Source organism: Crocodylus porosus, unplaced genomic scaffold (assembly GCF_001723895.1).
Source record: "Crocodylus porosus isolate Cpor-Errol unplaced genomic scaffold, CroPor_comp1, whole genome shotgun sequence".
Lineage (NCBI taxonomy): Eukaryota > Metazoa > Chordata > Crocodylia > Crocodylidae > Crocodylus > Crocodylus porosus.
In genome coordinates this window covers 946,557-966,359 of record NW_017728949.1, presented here as the reverse complement: position 1 = coordinate 966,359, position 19,803 = coordinate 946,557, and the positions used below count along the sequence as shown (strand labels likewise).

Below are 19,803 nucleotides of genomic sequence, written 5' to 3'. Positions count from 1 at the left end.
CTCTAAGCCTCACAAGCTGTATTGCTCCACCCTGCCCCCAGGAAGTAGAAGCTGGAGCAGGGAGGGAGAGCCCAAAGACCCTCACAGCAGTGGTGCCTGGAACAAAAGTCAGAGGACCACAGATTAACCCCTCAAGTGCTCTGTGTGGCCCAGAGGCTGTCACTTGGACAGCTCTGCTCTAGGACATATTTCAAGGGGACCATCCTAAACTCTGCACATATGGTAGACCTCATAAGTTTGTCGTAGTATACCTGACAGCTTTCTAAATTAACTGTACACACTTAATAAAGGGACATGGGTACAATTTTGGAAAGCTCAGTAAAGATTTTAGCTCAGCATGCAGCTGTGGGGAAAAAAAGCAAAGGAAGGGAAGGAGAACAATATAGAAAACATTATGCCATATAAACAGTTGCTGCAGTCTCATCTAGAATGACTTCTTCAGGGCTGGCCATCCCATTTCAAAGGATATTACAGAATTAGAATAGATTTGGAGGTGATAAAAATGATTAAGTGCCTAGAAAAACTTCTAAGTAGCAAGACTGAAGAACTGGGATTATTTAGTTTAGCAAGGCTATAAAATGCTGCAGGATCTAGAGGAAGCATATACAGCATTTCTGTGCACTGTATTTCAATGCACAGAAGTAGAAGGAAGGAGTCTTTCAATCGATTGAAAGGTGTGAAATTAAAAAAATCAATAGCATGACACACCTTTTCATATAATTCTTAAATTTAACCATCTAACTCAGGGGTGGGCAATTATCTCACTTAATCCACTTAATGAATTTTAGGGAGCACCAGTCACCCATGGGAGGGAGGGAGGGAGGGAGCTAAGCCTGGAACTGCTGGCTCTCTTGGCCTCTGTCCCACACTTGCCCAGTAGGGTTGCAGCTGAGCCCACGTTAGCTGCTGATGCAGGTCCTGCCCCGCATTTGGCTACTGGTGTTTTGTGAGCAGCCAAGCTCCTCCCCATTCAGCCATGCACAAGCAGGACCAAAGTGAGCTGCAGGCAGAGCCTGCCCCCTGCCCTTCCCTTTTCCCCATGCTGCAGCTTCCCCTCCCTACCTGCTGCCTGGAGCACTGCAGCAGGGACAGGAGGAGCTGCTGGAGGAGCCCAGCAGTTCCCTGGGTGGCCGCAGCAGTAGCAGCAGCACTACCTGGAAGCTGTGCCCGCTGGCCAGGGATGAGGCCCTCTGGCGGGAGAGGCTGGAAGTAGGCAGAACCTGCCCCCATGCAGAGCACAGCAGGGGCAGCCATTGGCCAGGCTGGATATAATAATTAATTGGTGGGTGCCTGCATGTGGGCTGGATTCAGTCTGCTGGCTAGCCAGATTCAGCCCATGGGCTGTATTTTGCCCACCCTTGATCTAGCTCAAGGGTGCTCAAGCTCTGGCCCATGGTGTTGTGTCATCTCGCCCATCTGGCTCCCCAAAGGTATGGAAATTTGGCAATAGGAAAGCAGTGGCACCACTCCCCTGCTGCCAAATCTCTAGACTCACGGGGAGCCACAAGCCCTTCAGGCTAGATCTGGCACCCAATCCCAGTGTCCAGGCCCCAGGACCCAATCCCAGGGGGACCTGGAGGGAGCAGTGCCAGGGTTCCAGGACCCAATCCTGGCACATGGGGGCAAGGAGGGGGTGGCTCTGGGTCCCCAACACCCAACCCCAGCAGAAGGAACCCACCTGGGTGACAGGCCCCAGGACCCAATCCTGGCATGCAGGAGGTGGGAGGGGGTGATGCCAGGCCACAGGGCTTGATCCAACCCACACAGGGGCCCTTCTGGCCTTTGAGGCCAAAAAGGTTGAACACCACTGGTTTAGCTCAGTTCCATGGGATGTCATTGAGACAATATTCTATTATAAAAGCCTTAATCTGTCTGTCTTTCTAACCATAACGCTTTATTCACACTCTGACTGGCTGACTGAAACAACCAGAGTGTGAATACAGTTGGGATTGGGGGGGGGGGGGAGGGGTCCAGCAGAGCACCACCTTGATGGCAGGACACAAGGGACGGGGCAGCGGTGGCATAAGGTTGGGATGCTGTGGGTGGGGGGCAAGTCCACCAGTGCTGGCCTTGGCCCATCTGTCCCCTGTTCCACCGTCGCTGCCTGCAGGGCTGACACAGTGTGTGAGAGAGAGAGAGAGAGAGAGAGAGAGAGAGAGAGAGAGAGAGAACACCTGGGCCAATGTGGCAGTGGTGGGGGAAGGGGAGGAGTAGCCCTGGCCCTGATGGGGCGGGGCAAGGAGGAGCAGGCCCAACAGAAGCTGGCTCACAGTGGTGAAGAGGGGACAGTGTGTGTGTGTGGGGGGGGGGAAGCAGTGGGCCCAGCCCAACATGGTAGCAGCAGGGGGATGGGAGGAGTAGGCTCCTCCCCCATGTTGGGCTCCGGCTCACTTCTCCCCCGCCCCCAGTCAGCCCTGAGCCCACTCCTCCCATTCTCCCGCCTCTGTCCCCACCCACTCCCCTTCCCCCTGTCATTCTTGACGGGCAATTGGCTAGTTCTAATATTATAAAATCCTTAGTCTGTCTGTCTGTCTGTAATGCTTTATTTGCACTTTGATTGGCTGTCTAAAACAACCAGAGTGCTCCAACAGCATTCTGGACAGGATGCGACGGCTCCCTGAAGGCAGCAGTGATGGAGCAGTTGCAGCAGAGGTGAGAAGGGAGAGGCCAGTGGTGCTGGCCTTGGCCCCATCCCTGGCCCTGTTTCTTGGAGACAGAGGGGGATGGAAGATGGGGGGCCTGGACCCAACATGGCAGAGGGGTGGGGAGGGAAGGTGGAAGGGGAACGGGGCCAGACAAGAAGCAGGGTTGGGGCCAGACGCAGAGGGGGACAGCAGGGACAGTGCTACCATGACAGAGGGGACTGAGGGGTCAGAGTGGGGGTTAGAATTTGAGAGGTGGGGGGGTACTGCCACCCCTCAGTCCCCACTGTCATGGCAGCACCAAGGAGCAGGGCCTCAGTGGTGGAAAGGGGGGGGGGGTTGAGGAAAGAGGCCAGCACTGCTGGCTTCACCCCTCCGCTTCAGCCCCTCGCTCCTCACTGTCACGGTGGCACCATCCCTGCCGTCCCCAAGTAGGGCCGGAGTTGGGGTGGGAGGCCAGGAGCTCTGGCCTCACCCCACTTCCCCGGCCCTGCTCCTTGGAGGTAGAGAGGGAAGGACAGGGGGAGCAACAGGCCCAGACCCAACACGGTAGGGGTGGGGGGAGGAGGGAGAAGTGGGGGAATGGGGCCGGACAAGAAGCGGTGACAGGGCCAGACATGGGGCTCTGTCCACGCCCGCCTCCTCACCCCCCATGACTGCGGGGACTGAGGGGCCAGAGCGTGTGGGCGAGGCGTGGGGGGGCGTACCCACAGGGCCAGAGGCAGAGCAGCGGCAGTGTGGGGCATTGGGTGGCTGTCCTCCATCCTCATCCCCTCATCATTCTTGACAGGCAACTGGCTAGTATAATTATAAAGGTTAAATCAGGGATTGGACACTCGCATCTTCCTACAGATCATCATATCCTGGCCGAATTAGATAGGTCATATGTCTGAGGCAGAATGGCAATTCTCACGTTTCCCTCAGCAATAGCAGCAATCATTGGCCCATACAGCAGGGCTAGTAAGTGGGCCAAGTCTCTCAAGGTAGTACAAAACAGCAAGAACTCTAGCAAACCATAAATTCTACCTTTCGTGTTTTACATGTAGTATTTAACAAACGAAGCGTACAGATATAAAAGAATGGTAACTTATCTCAAAGGAGAAACATAGTCTTGTTCTTGAATTAACGCTCTTCTCCTGTTCTTTGTACATGCAACAGAACCATTCTTCTGATGTTTCGCACACCACTGTATGCTCATGACAATTAAACATCTCTGCCCATGGCCATGCAGCTAGTCAGATGTAGAGCCAGGAACAGATAACACACATCTCAACCTCCTGTCCTTAGTTACAGAATTATCCATTTTCCCATTGTAATGAACAAATACAGTAGCACTGTACATTTTCTTTAAACTCCAACTATGTATTTTTGCTCTGAAATCTCTACAAGCTGGGTCAAATTCATTCAAGCTGTAGTATCCAAAATGAGAGATTATTGCCAAAGTCATATAGGAGCCACTATTAAGCCATTTTATGACCTGATGCCCTTCAAAAGACTATCCTTTACAGGCGAAAAACCACACACACTGTGCTTTCATTTCTCTAACTCAGACCTTCTTCACATCTCGCCTGATGTCTTGTGGGTCAAATTTCTCACTAGAGACAGTGTTTACAGCCAATTTATCAACTCCAGCAATCCTAGCTGAACATTACTGCAATACAAATAATTCTATTAGAATGCTCTAAAGATACTACTGGTTTTGACATGCCAAGACCATATTGCAATAAACACTGGAATAACGTAAGGAGAATTTAACAGAAGGAAAAAATAAATTTTTGTCTCTGGTAAATCAGTAAACTAGTCCTCACCCTGCAGTAACCGATCTCATCTTTAATGGAACAGAAGCATACCACAACAGGTATTTCTGATCAAAAGCAGTTGACTTGAACACGACCCATTCTTGTAGCCTGAGAAATGGTTGTTTATGCTAGAGGAAAGAGAAGTTGGCTAAGTGCAAAATTGTTGCATGTTTCCTCTCTCAACATCAAAGGATGCCTGTAGACATGGTGGGAGGTTGTCATTACAGTGGGTCAGAACAGATTCAATTAAATAGAGTCTGTCAGAGCATGCCAATCAGTGTGCTCCAGCCAGCCTCTGTGCCTTGTGCATCAGTGTCCCTGTACTTCAAAATGGTGGCAGGTGCGCTTTAACTAATGCTCACTCGACAAACTGTAGTTCAAGTGCCCCTGTGTGGCAGGAGGGGCTCTAGGGGTCCCATGAACTCCCCTTAGCGTCCCTAACTACCGTGCCAAGCCTGGGTCTTGAATGCACCCTCTGTCTCGCCCGCCACGTCTTGTTGGTAAATATTTAATGGGAGGCTGCCTTCCTGCACTCCTTGGCACGGGGCCTGCCTTGCTATACCGGGTCTCTATACGATGTGCTCGCTCCCCCCTCAGGTCTGCTCGATCTGTTTGCCCACCTTGGAGCTTACTGTGTACATGCCCTCTCCCAGGCTCACTGCGCGCTCACCCTCACCGGGGCTTCTCAAACAGCTCACCTGCTTCTGGGGCTTTTTCCCCTTACCGACAGTGCCCCACTGGGGCCTGTCTCTCCGCGCTCACCGGGCTTTTGCCCACCCGTGCTTGGGCCTGTGCTTGCACTCCTCGCCCGCACTTGGGCCTGTGCTTGCGCTCCTCATGCTCCTCACCCGCTGGGCTTCTCACGATTGGGGCTCATGTGGCCTTAGCCTTACCTGGCCCCCAGACCCGCCTCTTCGGGCCTATGCCCCACTGGGGTTTCTGCCTACGCACAACACTGAGCTCGTCCCGAAGCTGCCCGCACTGGGCCGGGGTCAGGACACCCCAAAATGCAGCGCCTCCTGCGGCGCTAGGAACACCCCCACCTTACTGGGGAGCTCCTAATGAGGCCCCCTCCACCCCTACAGCCTCGCCCGGTCCTCCGGTTCGCAATTACAACTATCAACCCAAAACAGAAACTCAAAGCCCCTCGGCTACAACATAAATCTTAAGCCAACCCGGCTAACCTCTCATCCCTGTCAGGGTCCTCTCCACCCTGTATCCGCACGCTAACACACAACACTGCCTTGCTCGCTCTAGCAGAGCTCTTGCTCCTTAGGCTGCCAGAAGGGAACTGACCTCTGGCCTCAGCATCCTCTGTTTATAAAGGCCAGGCCCTGCCCCCTTCCGGTCAGCTGACACAATCAGTTGCTTTAGCAACTCACACCTGTGCTGCCCTATTGAGTGGCAGCTACGCCCATGTTACCATTATCAGTAGCAGGCACCTTAGTGCCCTGCTACACCCTGCCACCATATGAAGTATGGGGTGCTGATACATGAGACACTGTGGCACTTTAAAGCATCTCTCAGCGACACTCTAATTAAAGTGTCCCCCCTCCTCCACCCAAACTCCAGAGTATATGTAAAAACACCCAAAATTTTAAGCAGGTGCTCAGAGAAAGGAAGACATCTCAACAGGTTGCAGCCCATTACCAGAGTCCTTTGCAGGTACAGTAGACCATCTGCTCCAACCCAATCAATGAAGAAACGCAGAACATTTTGTTATGTTTCCAAGTCAGGCCACCTCAAGCCAGTCTCATGTTTCAGACTTGAAACAAAATGGCCCCCTTTAGAAGAGATCTAGGGTACCACAATTCAATTTGGAACATGATTTCTATTGTCTTGCAAGGAAGTCACTCCAGAACAGGGTATAATGGGGAATCAATGAAATATCTATAACTTTGTTGTTTCTTGTGCAATTTGGAATGAAACTTGCAGGGATGGTAGCCTCTGCTGAGACCATGAAACCTGCCAAGTTTCAAGAATATCAGTGTAGAGGGTTTGTGGGGAAATGTACCCCAAATTCCTGAAAGCCAAATTCATGTCACGGCTGTCACATCACAGGGGGGTTAAAACTGCAGGGGTGGTAGCTCTTGCTGAGGCCACAAAGCCTGCCAAGTTTCTAGGAGATTGGTGCAGGGGTTTGGTGGGAACTGCACCTCAAGCTGTGGACAAGCAAAATTCGTGCAATGGGTGACACTGCATGTTAAGGCGCAGCGTGGTGACAGCTGCAGGGATGGTGGCCCCTGCTGCAGCCATGATGCCTGCCAGCTGTGGAGGAGATCGGTGCAGGGGGATTCTAGGGCCCTGCACCCCTAGCTGCTGACTGTGTCCCTCTTGGAGCAGTTGATTGTTTGTATTGATTCTTTCCTCTCCTTAGCCTGGTTATGTAGGTGCTAATTGATGCTCATTAACTCATTGTGTAGTAGCTAGGTCCTGTGTTCTAAGCTGGTCCCTGAGTGAATGACTGATTGATTAGTTGGTAACACAGTAACTTAGCAGCCAGGCCTGCAGTAGTGTCTCCCCTCAAGCCAGACAGTCAGTGCCACAAGCACCCATGGCACTGTTTGTTTGTTTTGTTTGTCCGCAGCTTGAGGGGCAGTTGCCCCCAAACCCCTGCTCTGATCTTCTTGAAACCTGGCACGCTTTGTAGCCTCAGTAAGAGCTACTAGCCCTGCAGTTTTAACCCCCCTGTGGTGTAACACGTAGATGAGACAGGAGTTTTGCTTTCAAGAATTTGGGGTGCCATTCTCCCCAAGCCCCTGCACCAATCTTCTTGAAACGTGGCAGGCTTCATCCTCTCTGCAGAATCTACCACCCGAAAATTTCATCCAAATTGGACAAAAACCAACAAAGTTTTATATATTTTATTGTTTCCCCATTATACCCTACAGCCGGATCCCCGAGGTGGCTCCGAAGCTCTTCAGAAGCTCCGAACCACTTCGGGAAGCCGAAATGAGGCAGTACTTTGACCCAGACGTGCTGCTTCAGCCCTCAAAGCATCCAAAGCTTCTCTGGATCCGAAGCTCTGTCTGAAGCCTCGCACAGCCCTAATGGACAGGGAATGCTAGAGAATACTTGAAGTATCACTGCTGCGAAGAAAAAACCAATGGTCTTGGACTCTGAAATCCTTCTTATCCAACACTAAAAAGGTTTAAAGAATTTGACTGAAAAAAGATCTTTCTAAATTTGTGTTCTGGCAAGAAAAGAAAAATCTTCAACAGATGCATGAACATTATTTGCTTAATTATCGTGTGCAGCTGTTTAAATTAAGAATCAGATCAATCATTCTTCTAATAAAGAATCCACTTTGAGGAGATTTACAGCCCTGATTATTATAACATTGGTACTCCTACCCTGAGTCCAAATACAGGAATCAGACTAGGATGAGATAAACACACCAATTGGGTAGCTGGCACCAGAAACAGAATACAAGATAAATTCACAGGCTATTCCAAACTATAGCATAGCCAAAATGCTGCTTCTAGTTTCATCCTTCCACAGACAGACACACAAAAACCCTTGGGAAATGCTGGGGAATACTGTCTATCTGCCTCCTGCTTTTCTTTTTCGCCATCCTTCCTGGAACTAGTTCTCTCAAGCTGTTATGCTTAAGTAAAAGGTCCGTCGTTCATGTGTCCACCCCCCCCCCCACCAATGAACAGTACATTCAGGGGACATTTTCCAATCTTCTTGGAAGCAGCAGCAATGGCTTTTAATTAGAAATAACACAGTCACAGAGCAGTGAAGCTAATTGGCATCACTGGCAAGTAATTCAAATGTTAACAGCTTCTGCCATGGCATCAGTCTCCTTGATTGGCATTAACGGGAAGTGTGGAAATAAGTATAACCATGTGTATTCCATAGCATCCATCAGTAACAAGCCAATGAGTAAAGTTCTGAATTCACTGGCTCCACAAGGAAGTACCTGGACTAAGGGTGGGCAATTATTTGGACCTGAGGGCCACTTAGGGAATTTTGGTGAGCTGCCATGGGCCAGATTGCACCCTCCTCCCTTCCAGCAGCTCACTAAAACTCCTTAAGTGGCTCTGCTCCCCTGCAGGTGGGATGGATCTGTGGGTGGGTGGGGAGAGGCATCTGGGAGCAGGATAGGCAGGCGGGGCTGGGATCATAGGACCATGACACTGTGGGGCTGAGGTGTTGAAGACTGACCAGGACCTACAAGGGGAGGGCGTGTAGCCAGATAATGGGATAGAGACACGGGCAAGTGGGGATCTGTTACCCGGAGTGGATGGGTGAGGTTGGGGCCAGGATCTCGGGGTGGTGACAGTGCAGGGCCAAAGCGTGGGGCACAGCCATGATCTGCTCCCTGCATACCCCTGCCCATGGAACCAGTGCCCCTGGCAAGGATGCATGGGCAATGGATTGTGGCTCTGCTCTGGGCCCTGTATAGTCAATGTCCCACGATCCCACTCTAATCTCAGTCATGCCCATCCTGCTCCGGGACACTGCTCCCTGCCTGCCTACAGCCCCATCCCATTTGCCTCGCTGCACACCCTGCCCATGCAGGTCCCACCCCCATCGGTGGGTGTGGGTGGACAAGCTGGGGTGCCTGGGCAGTGGGGCCAGGTCTGGTTATGATGGCAGCCAGAAGGAGCCACCACTGCTGGGGCTAGTGGGAAGCAAGTCTGGCTGCCACACTACGCCAGCCCTGCTCCGCATCCAGGGGCTGCAGGACTGGCTGCATTCACTGCAGCCTGGGCTGCCCCCCCATGCCTAGGCCCAGTGGGGCCAAGGGACCTGCCACAGACTGGAAAAATCCCTTAGCAGGGTATAGTTTGCCCACCTCTGACTTAAGATGCATGCAATTTCAATAATTCTACACAACTGAAATCTGGGTAAAGCTGTTGACAGTACTTAAATTTCAGCAAAAACTACCTGTACTTTGGATCGATTCCCAGGCTTGCTGCTGAACAGACATGCCTCACAATAAATCAACAGCAACCATTTTGGAAAAGGAGGGAGCAGCTATGCTGCTTCCTTGAGCTACCAAAAGCCAAGGCATAACTGGCCAGTATGGCGCCCTGAACAGTACAACGTGTCCCCTGCACCCTACACCTTCCTTGCTCCAGCTCCAATTCTGACAGTAGGGAGGACTGAGTAGCAGCAGCAAAGGCAACACATGAATGTTGAGTGAACTAAAAGTGCCACTTTTTGGCAGCAAAAAACATGGTGAGACATCCCCCAGCCATAGCATACCACCAGTTGCTGCTCCTCTACCAGTTCTCTGCCCTCTCTGCTACTGGAGCTGCTACAAGAAAGGTGCAGTGTGTGAAGGGAAGAGAGGAACGGGAAGCTGAGGCACCCCCTAGCTCCATTCCAGCACTCCCCTCTCTTCTCAGGCAGCACCTGGATTTTGTGTCCCACTTACCACACATCATTATGTTACTGAGGAAAAAGGTAAATTTCTGATAATGGCAGGGATGTCCTAGAGCAGCAATTCTGAACCAGAGTGCCAAGGCACCCTGGGATGACTTGAGATCCTTTCAAGGGTCCTGCGGGCTGCCATACCATTAGGGATACAAACTTGATTTTACAAGATAAACCCAGAGTTTTCAAATAAGAATCCATAGTGTTAAAAACATTCTGATCTGTTGGGGTCTTTTTAAGTTCTTTGCAACAGCAGAATTGTGCTATTTCAGCTGTTACCCCTCCTCTTCAATGCGAATATGAGGCTAGACTGTGTGGAGCTTCAGAGTGAGGTGCCATGAGTCCACTGATGACACCCAGCTCCACCTCCCTTTCTCATCTGACCATGACCTGGCAGTCTCAGGCCTTTCCCAGTGCCTGGCTGCAGCTGGGGACTGGTTTAGGTGAACCAACAAACTGAATCCAGATATGACAGAGGTTGTGGTCATGAGCAGATCACTTGACTTAGGAGGAACTGGGACACCTATTATTGCTGGGATTCAGCCTCCTCTTGTCAGGTTCACAGCCTGGGGGGGCTCCTGGATCCTCTGTTGCACCTGGATATCCAATTGGTAGGTGTGGCTAGGAGAGCCTTTCACCAACTTCATCTAGTGACAAGGCTGCAACTCTTTCAGATTTGGATCTAGCCATCATCATCTGTGCCTTCATAACATCGAGACTAGACTGCTGCAATGCAGTCTACTGCCCTTGAAGACTGTCTGGAAGCTATAGATGAAGCAGAATGTGGCAGCCCGCCTTCTGACACAGGTGCACTGCCAAGAGCACAATCCCAGTGCTTCAGAGTCTGCACTGACTCCCAATGGCTTTCTGGGTGCAATTCAAATTGCTGGTTTTGACCTAAAAAGCCCTAAATGGTCTGGGCCATAGGCACCAAGTATGTGGGAGCCCAAGGGCCCTGGGCAGGGGCTCTGTCTTATGCTGATATTCTAGTTCCCTTTTTATATTGTTTTGCTCTGTCATTCTCCTGGTTTATACATTATCCTGTTTTCTTACTGTAAGCTGCCCTAAGCCTTGGTTGTGAAGGATGTCATATAAAATCAAATAAATAAACCAACAGAACCAGCTCTAGTGTTGGAAGTAGTTGCACAGATCAATCATGTCCACACTAAAGATAGAGAAAAACCATCTACCACTAGTTCCACTGAGAGCAGGGGAAGCAATGATGTTCCCACTGCAGGAACATTTACGATTTTGAAATCAGGTCAGAGTGAAGAGCTGGGACATTTTCACAAATCAACAAAGAACAATTTGGTGTCAGCCAATCAAAAGCTTTCTTGTATTTCATTTAATATACATCTTAACTTAATTCAAACCAAAAATAGATTTTTTTTTTCATTTGGAAAATATTGGACAGGGACCAGCCAATTCCAGATTTTGAATAAAAAGTTTATTAAACCAGACCTTTTCCACAAAACACTCCCAGTTCTGGTCAACCAGCATTTCCAAAGACAGGCTATAGGCTGATACACGATTCATCCACTTGACCCTTTTGAAATATTGGCAGAACATGAGTTTTCTTCTAGCACTCTAGGCTTTATCAAGCCTTTTAAGGCTTTTTGCAGGAGGCAAGGATTTTTATGAGTGATATTATTTATTAGACCAAGAGTACTTGGGAGGGACACAAAGAAGATTTTGGGTGCTACTATACCCTCTCTCAGGTCTCACCTGGTTTTGAGAATATTCACTCCAACAGCAACTAAGGATGATGATAAACAACAGCTATTGTTAATTTTCAACATAACAGCTAATTTTCTTTGGTAGCTGTTGTTTATCATCATCTTTAGTTGCTGCTGGAGTGGATATTATTTAATCATTATGCAACATAAACTCTGTTTTTCCTACAGTACAGGAATACACGGGGCAGATTGGGGTGGGATGTGCATTGGTGCAAAGACTGCCAAGGCAACCCCCGTTTGATTCCTGCTCCACCCAAAGTCTAAAAACAACTGCCTGGCAGTGGCTGCAGCACTTCTAGTCAGTAGTGCTGAGGGAGTCAACTGACTTAATGGTAAACTGATTTAGTGGTCAACTTAATGGAGTCAACTGACTTAATCGATCTGATCTCTTCTAAACTCTTCATTCCACAGATGCTAATGACCTTCTCTTCTTTTTAGTGGTCTTGATGTTCCACCAATCAAAATATCTTTTGCTCTGTAATTCTCATGTCTGTTAGCTGCTCCTGGTTACAGAGCTCCCATTTCACAGCAGACTGTGGCCCCTAGCAGAGTAGTAGAGCTTCTTGTTTCTTTTTCACAAGAGAAAAAACACATGGGCTGCATTCTGATGAGCACAGCCGTGAGGTATGTGGCACTGCAGACACATCTGGGGCACCACATACTGCACATTCAGCTATTCTTTGCACTGCAAGGGAGCAGTGTGTGGGATTTTTTTGACCTCTGGATATCCATGAATCAAAAAACCCATGCCAAAAAAAAGGTGGGGAGTGATGCATACAGGGGTAATGTGTGCCGCTCAACCAGAGCCACACTCCAGCTGCTGGCCAGGCTCCAAGTGGCAGAATTGCCATTGCTGCAGCCCCAGGAAGCCCCCAAGATGCCAGGCTCCCCCACCTAACCCAGGTTAACTGACCACATGGCACAGGCATTCCCTGGGGACAAGTAGTGGCAGCACAAGGTGTCCTGCTCCTAGTCGTCCCCAGGAAACCAAATGTCCGTACTCATGTGGACACTTTATATATGCTATGATGCACCTTACCATCTACACTCCCCTTTTCAAAATTCTAGATCCACCCAGGGGAATACTTATTGAACACTTTTGGCAGAAATGTTACAAGAAGCAAAAAAGTGAAGCTCTGCAAACCAAGTTTCAACCAGGCCTTCCAGGAATTATGCCATCTATGAAGGGTCTTATCCTATGTTAACTGTTTCCAGTATTTGTTCAGAGAAACTGGCCTCTGTTAATCCTTTGAGGATCCCAAAGGAACAGCCATAGTCTTTGACTAGTTAATGTGGATGGTATCTGATATAAGTGCTCAAGAATGGGTGACAAAAATAAATGTTTTTAAAAGTAAGGTTTCAAAATGGTTATACATTCTATTGCAATACATATCCTCCAGCCACATGCTTTTGTTCTTGATGGTAATATAAACTTGAAAAAGTTTCTCAGCTGTCTCCTTGGAAAATGAATCTGACCTAACCTCCACAAAATTAAAAAGTTGCCAGCAATCTGACCTTTCAAAAGATCAAAAAGTTAAGAATAAATTTTTAAAAACTATGAAGTGGGGTTAGAGTACTGCATTTCTATAACTTTGTATTCCCTTCAATATTTTCCAATTACAGCTTGAGTTTGCCTTTGAAAGTATAGCTGATGAGCTGCAGTTTCCTCCATCTCCAAAATGCCCAAGAATGACCTTCAAATACTGAAGGGATAGGGAGGGAGGTTCAGCCTTCATGATAGGCAAGAGCACTATGCACAATCTCTCTGCATTCCAAAGATTGCATTTAAGTAATGAGACACTGATGCAACAAAACACTAAAATGAGAAATAGCAATACTGTCTCCAGCAGGTGAAATCTAATGGCATTGAGAACCCAAGGACTGTGCGTGTTCATTCTTTCAAATTCTCATGTTTCATAACCAAAAATAATTTATCCCTTTATCAGAATCACATTCCTTCTCATGCTAGCCTTTGCAACTGTGAGGTCCTTGGCCTGTAATTACTAAACAGAATAAGGTATAACTCTGTGCTAATTCAGAAAATCAAATTTCTTTCATCTTAGTATGTTATCTTCAAAATTGAATGAAAGCATAATAACAAATAAATTTAAAGTCTTAAAAACTGTAAAGCACTGAGCAAAATTAAGCTCTGCAAAATTTCAACAGTATATGCACATACTGCAGGAGTTCCCGCCATCACTAACATTTTGTTCTGCTTCCACTCAAAAAAAAAAAAAGCAATGAAAATATCTAAGGCAATATGATTTTAATACCTGTAAAAGCATTAATAACCATACTCAATTCCTCTTCAATTTATCTGAGAAATACTTGTTTACAAGTTAGTAATATTATTCTGCACATGTTCTTTCCAGTTCTTCAGAACTTTTAAAAAAGTAGTTATTTTCAATAATAATGTTCCCAGAGAGATTACTCTCCTAATGCTGGATTCACTTGAACAAAATAGAAAACTCTGTCCCAACAATACATTCATAGATTGTAAAGCCAGACGGGACCTCGGAAGATAATTGGGTCCAGCCCTCTGCACCAAGCAGGAAAGATAACTGGGGGTCAGGTGACCCCAGCAAGGTAACTGTCTAGTCTCCTCTTGAAGAGCTCCAGGGTAGGTGATTGCACCACTTCTGGAGGGAGCTTATTCCACAGTCTGGACACCCTGACTGTGAAGTTCTTCCTAATGTTGAGCCTGAATTGGTCTTCCAGGAGTTTGTGGCCATTACTCCTGGTTTTCCCCTTGAATGCCCTAGTAAATAGTTTCTCACTGAGACCTTGATATACTCTCCTAGTGTAGCAGTAAGCTGCTACCAGGTCCCCTCTCAGCCTTCTTTCCCTCAGGCTGAAGAGTCCCAGATCCCTCAGCCTTTCCTTGTACTGCTTGCCTTTTAAGACTCTTATCACACAGGTGGTCGGTTCTTCTTTGGACTTTCTCAAGCCTGTCCATGTCCTTGTTAAGGTGTGATGCCCAGAACTGGAGGCAGTACTCCAGCTGCAGTCTCACCAGTGCTGAGTAGAGCAAAAGAATCACCTCCTTGGTTTTGCTGGAGATGCATCGATTGATGCATGCCAGAATATTATTTGCCATACTGGCTACAGCATTGTACTGGTGGCTCATATTCATACTGTGGTCTACTATTACCCCCAGGTCCCTTTCATTCCTGGTGCCAGTCGGTTTGGTGATGCCAAACATGTAAGCGTATTGGGGATTGTTCATCCTGAGGTGTTGCACTTTACATTTCTCAACATTGAACTTCATCAGATTCCAATCCGCCCAACTTGCTAGCCTGTCTAGGTCCACCTGTACCTGTAGGCTATCTTCAAGCGTGACCACGCTCCCCCATAACTCAGTGTCATCCATGAACTTGGCCAGGGAGCTCTTCACCCCACATGCAAATCGTTGAAGGTGCTGAAAAGTACTGGATCGAACATGGACCCCTGAGGGACACCACTGCCCACTTCTCACCAGGATTCATTCACTACAACTGTGGGTCCTATCCTGCAGCCAGTTTCTCACCCACCTGACTGTCTTGGAGTTAAGCCCACAATCCTCCAGTTTTCTCAACAGGACAATGTGGGATATTAGATCAAAGGCCTTTTGGAAGTCAAGGTATACCACGTCAACCTGTTCTCTCGTGTCCAGGTGGCGAGTTACCTGGTCATAGGAGATGAGGTTGGTAAGGCAAGACCTACCTGAGACAAAGCCATGCTGGCTGTCATTCAGAATCTTACCTTTTGCAAGCTTATCACAGAGTCCTTGATGAACTTTTTTAGGATTTTTCCTAGGATGGAAGTTAGGCTGATTGGCCTATAGCTACCCAGGTCCTCCCTCCTGCCCTTCTTGTGGATGGGCACAGCATTGGCCCTCTTCCAGTCCTCAGGGACTTCTCCAGAGCACCACCAGTTGTAGAAGTTTTACCAGGGGTTTTTGTAATGATTCCAGCCAGCTCCTTCAGCACTCTCAGATGAAGATCATCTGGTCCCACTGACTTTTATACATCTAATTTTTTTAACTGGTCATACATCAATTTTAAAGCAATAGTAGGAAGGCGATTATTCCTACTGTGCTCATCCTCTACTCTACCTGGCATGGTTTTCCCCTTGGTCTGGTGAAAGAGATCTTCTTTCTTCTTTTTTTTTTTCCCTTCCTTCCTTCCTTTTTTTTTTTTTTTTTTTTAACAAATAGGAATGATAAAGGCCAGAAGCAAAACAGTCATAAAGTTCCATATGCACAAGGAAGAGTCAGACTCCACTGCAAGATTCTAGGAGGAGGCTCACATTCAAATTGAGGCTCCCTTCCCTGAACAACTAAAGTTGGCACATATTACCAAAAATTCAGCTAATCAGCTCCACCAGCTGGCAGGACATTCCAAAGCAGCAACAAGTGATACATTGAAATATTTTAACTGAAGCAGCATATAAAAATGCAATGGCCCTGGAGGGAATGAAGCAGGGCACATAAAAATCCAGAATTTTTCTTTTGCTTGCTCTGTATTATTTTCTTCTGTTTTCTTAAACAACTAACTTGGGCCTTTTATATACATTTCTTGATTCTTAATTGTCAGTAGAGTTTGGGATTTTAAAGAGGTTTTGTATTAGGAAATTTTACATTTAAATTATTCATCTGTGCTACAGAAACAAGTGAAGCACTTCATTAACAACCTTACTGCAGAGGCCTTGTACACTCAAACACACAAAATTGAGAGGCTATGCACTATAACAGGAAGCAACAACATGTCAGTACAATGAACTTCCACCATACAAGTTGTTGAACTTCATGAGATTTCTTTTGACCCAATCCTCCAGTTTGTCTAGGTCACTGAATCCTAGCCCTACTCTCCAGCTTGGTGTCATCTGCCAACTTGCTGAGGGTGCACTCCATCCCATCTTCCAGGTCATTAATTAATCTATCAAACAAAACTAACCCCAGGGCCGATCCGTGTGTCACTGCCAGCTAGACCTTGTGCCACTGATCACAACCCATTAAGCCCGATGATCCAGCCAGTTTTCTATCCACCTTACAGTCCATTCATCCAACTCATACTTTCTCACCTTCCTGGCAAGAATGCTATGGGAGACCATGTCAAAAATCAAGGTCTATCATGACCACTGCTCTTTCTGCATCCACAGAGCTAGTCATCTCATTGTAGAAGGCAATCATGTTGGTCAGGCATGACTTGCCCTTGGTGAATCTATGCGACTGTTCCTAATCACCTTCTCCCCCAAGTGCTTAGAAATGGACTCCTCGAGGACCTGCTCCATGATTTTTCCAGGGACTGAGGTAAGGCTATCTGGTCTGTAGTTCCCTGGATCCTCCTTCTTCCCTTTCTAAAAGTTGGGCACAATATTTGCCCTTTTCCATTGTCTGGGACTTCCCCCAATTGCCATGAGCTTTCAAAAGATAATGACCAGCGGCTCTACTATCACAGCAGCCAGCTCCCTCAGCAGCCTTGGATGCATCTCATCTGGCCCCATGGACTTGTACACATCCAGCTTTTCTAAACAGTCTCCAACCCGTTCTTTCACCACTAAGGGCTGCTCACTTCCTTCCCAAATGGTGATGCCTGGTGCAGTAGTCTGAAAGCTGACTTTGCCTGTGAAGACCAAGGTAAAAAGGCATTGAATATTTCAGCCTTTTCCTCATCGTCTGTCACTTGGTTGCCTCCCCCATTCAGTAAGGGACCCAACACTTTTCCTGACCTTACTCTTGCTACTAACATACTTGTAAAAACCCTTCTTGTTATCCTTCACGTCCCTTGATAAATACAATTCTAACTGCACTTTGGCCTTCCCGTTTTCATTTCTGCATGCCCCACAAGTAGTCTTATACTCCTCCCTAGTCATCTGTTCAAGCTTCCACTTTCTGTAAACTTCCTTTTCATGTTTAAGATATGCCTAAATGATCTTCATTTCATTAATAGAATTTGATCAAAGGCTAAAGCTAACTAGTGGCCAAAAAAAAAATGAAAAAAGAAAAAGAAAGAACCCCGCCCCTCCTAATATTGCTGCTCAAAATGTGACAAGAATAGAATGCGTCCCTACTGACATTGTTCTTTTAAACAAATTAAATCCCAAGGCTTTCATTTTGCTGGTGAAAATCCTTGCTAAAAATAGCCTACCTAACTGGCACAATAACATAGCCTTACTTGTAAAATCAATGCAGTTCAAAATGGCTGTTCCACATCTGGTAGCATTTTAAACAAGAATCTTTTGCACCAGGAGTAAAGAGTGTACACTGAGAATACATGTTACCTTTGGAAAGAGAGAATTATGTCACTATTCCCCCTTTGGAACACATAAATACAGAGAATAATTTATTATTCAGCACCAGTGAGCTGTTATGGAATTAAACTTCCAAAGACACAAATCTGATTTGGGTTGTTGTTCTGAACCTAAAGTTAAATTTAGCTCTACCCAAATTCCCCAAGGACAAATGACCAGGTGGCACAGCTTAAAAGCTTTATCTGTTCACCCTCCACTGAGAACACTTCACCTCAGCCACAAGAAAATTAGTTCATGGAACCCCCTTTCTCAGCACAACTTCTGAATTTCCACAGACCTTACTTCCCTCCACCACCCATGCTGCTTTACCTTACGGACGTGACATGAGAAGAGCACGTTCATGTATTTGTCCTTCCTTTTCAGCTCATTGGCAACAGTGATGAAAGAGCCTGTGGTCTGTGGGTTATCAGGTTTCTGGAAGAGCAAACAAAGGCAGTAATTTGTCTTAATTACTGAAGAAAGCAATTGTGCTTTGTCATCTTAGGCCTGATGGAATCACAAACTCACCAAGAAGTCGGTATTATACCACTTTAATCAGGAGAATTCATCAGACATTGCATAACAGAACAGAAACACAGCATCCTGAGTTTTACATGCCTTTCTAAAGAACTTTAGAAACGAATGGTTGAGGGGGAATAGGAAGGATGGAGTAAGCTGAAGAAGCTGTTTTGGAGGAAGACATATTGGGAGACTTCCATCTTGCTCTGAGAAGCAGATTTAAAGGATTCCTCCATCTAGTCTTTCATCTCAGAATCACTTCCTAGTGTTCATTCCTAATTAATGGAACTTTATCCTAGGCTTAGGTATTTGACCAGGCAAATGAAGTGAGGTCAGTTGACCGGTCAAAGACTGTAAAAAATTGCCAATAGGTCCAAATAATACACAAAAACTCAAAAAATGTCCATTAAGAAAGAAACGTGTCAAAAACAATTTTAAAGAATCACATTTGTCAAGAAAACCACAAAAAAAAAGATTTTTTTTGTAAAATTACTATAATCTTTGACTAGTTAAAAATATGCAGTTAATTGACCTGTCAGTTGACAATATTTGACTGGTTATCAGCTTGCCAACCCTATTTTATCCTCTTGTTGCATTTTCCTTCCTATTGGTGGCCAACTGAACTGTCAGCTTATGGCATTAAGTGGTCACTTGACTAACAGTCTTATCGAACAAGGCTTAGTATTTATAAAATTAAATGCCTAGCAAAATAGATGTCAGAACCTTTCTAACATTATATACAACCTAATTCACAAATGAAAAAGTTTAAATGTGCTTAAGTTCTAGAACATATGCCATTTTCAGACCTTCACCCTCCCAGATTTCCAGTAAAGAGAAACGCCTTCCTTTTCACCTGCACGGACTAAAGATTTCGCTTTTGTCACTGCACTCACCGATGCAAGGTAGTTACCCTCCCATGCTCTTTGTAGCCCAATATCGGCTCTGTGACCCTTCAGCAGTTCAACGGCAGCAACTTTAGCCCTGAGCTGAGGCAAGTCTTTTTGTGGGATGCTCTTGATTAGCTCATTTGCTCTCCACCTGGGGGGGGGGAGGAAAAAAAAAAAAACTAATCGGTTCCAAAGTTTGTGTGCAGCAGCAACACCACGTACCCAAATCCATTCTCCTCCATCAGTTTAACAAGGAGACAACTCCTGACCTCAAGCTCACAAAGTAAGCAGGGTTAAAAGGGAAACAGACCTTTGTAGCTCTTGCTGTTCTAATACACTTGTCTTTAAAAAAGGTACACTGAGCAGGGACCAGATTAGCACCCCACCGGGACCCCCTCAAGCCCCAGGGGAGGCGCAACCAGGCCTAGGATCAGTGAGGATTTAGTCAGGGAACTTCTGGAGGGACAGGATGTATTTAAATCACCTGGTTTGGACAAATCTCCACCCCCGAGTGCTGAGGGAATTAGCTGAGGTCATCGCGGGACCCCTGGCACGGCTGTAC

At 47.0% G+C, this 19,803-nt stretch overlaps 1 protein-coding gene across 1 annotated transcript in view; it reads right to left on the bottom strand.

The window, feature by feature from the left end:
• Window positions 1-19,803, bottom strand: part of MYO1D (myosin ID) — a 262,183-nt gene that overhangs the window by 98,528 nt on the left and 143,852 nt on the right. The window contains exons 18-19 of the mRNA XM_019554086.1: window positions 19,248-19,392; window positions 18,166-18,270 (exon numbers count right to left, since the gene is read on the bottom strand). Coding sequence (XP_019409631.1) covers window positions 18,166-18,270; window positions 19,248-19,392 — 250 coding nt within the window. The remainder of the gene's footprint in view (window positions 1-18,165; window positions 18,271-19,247; window positions 19,393-19,803) is intronic.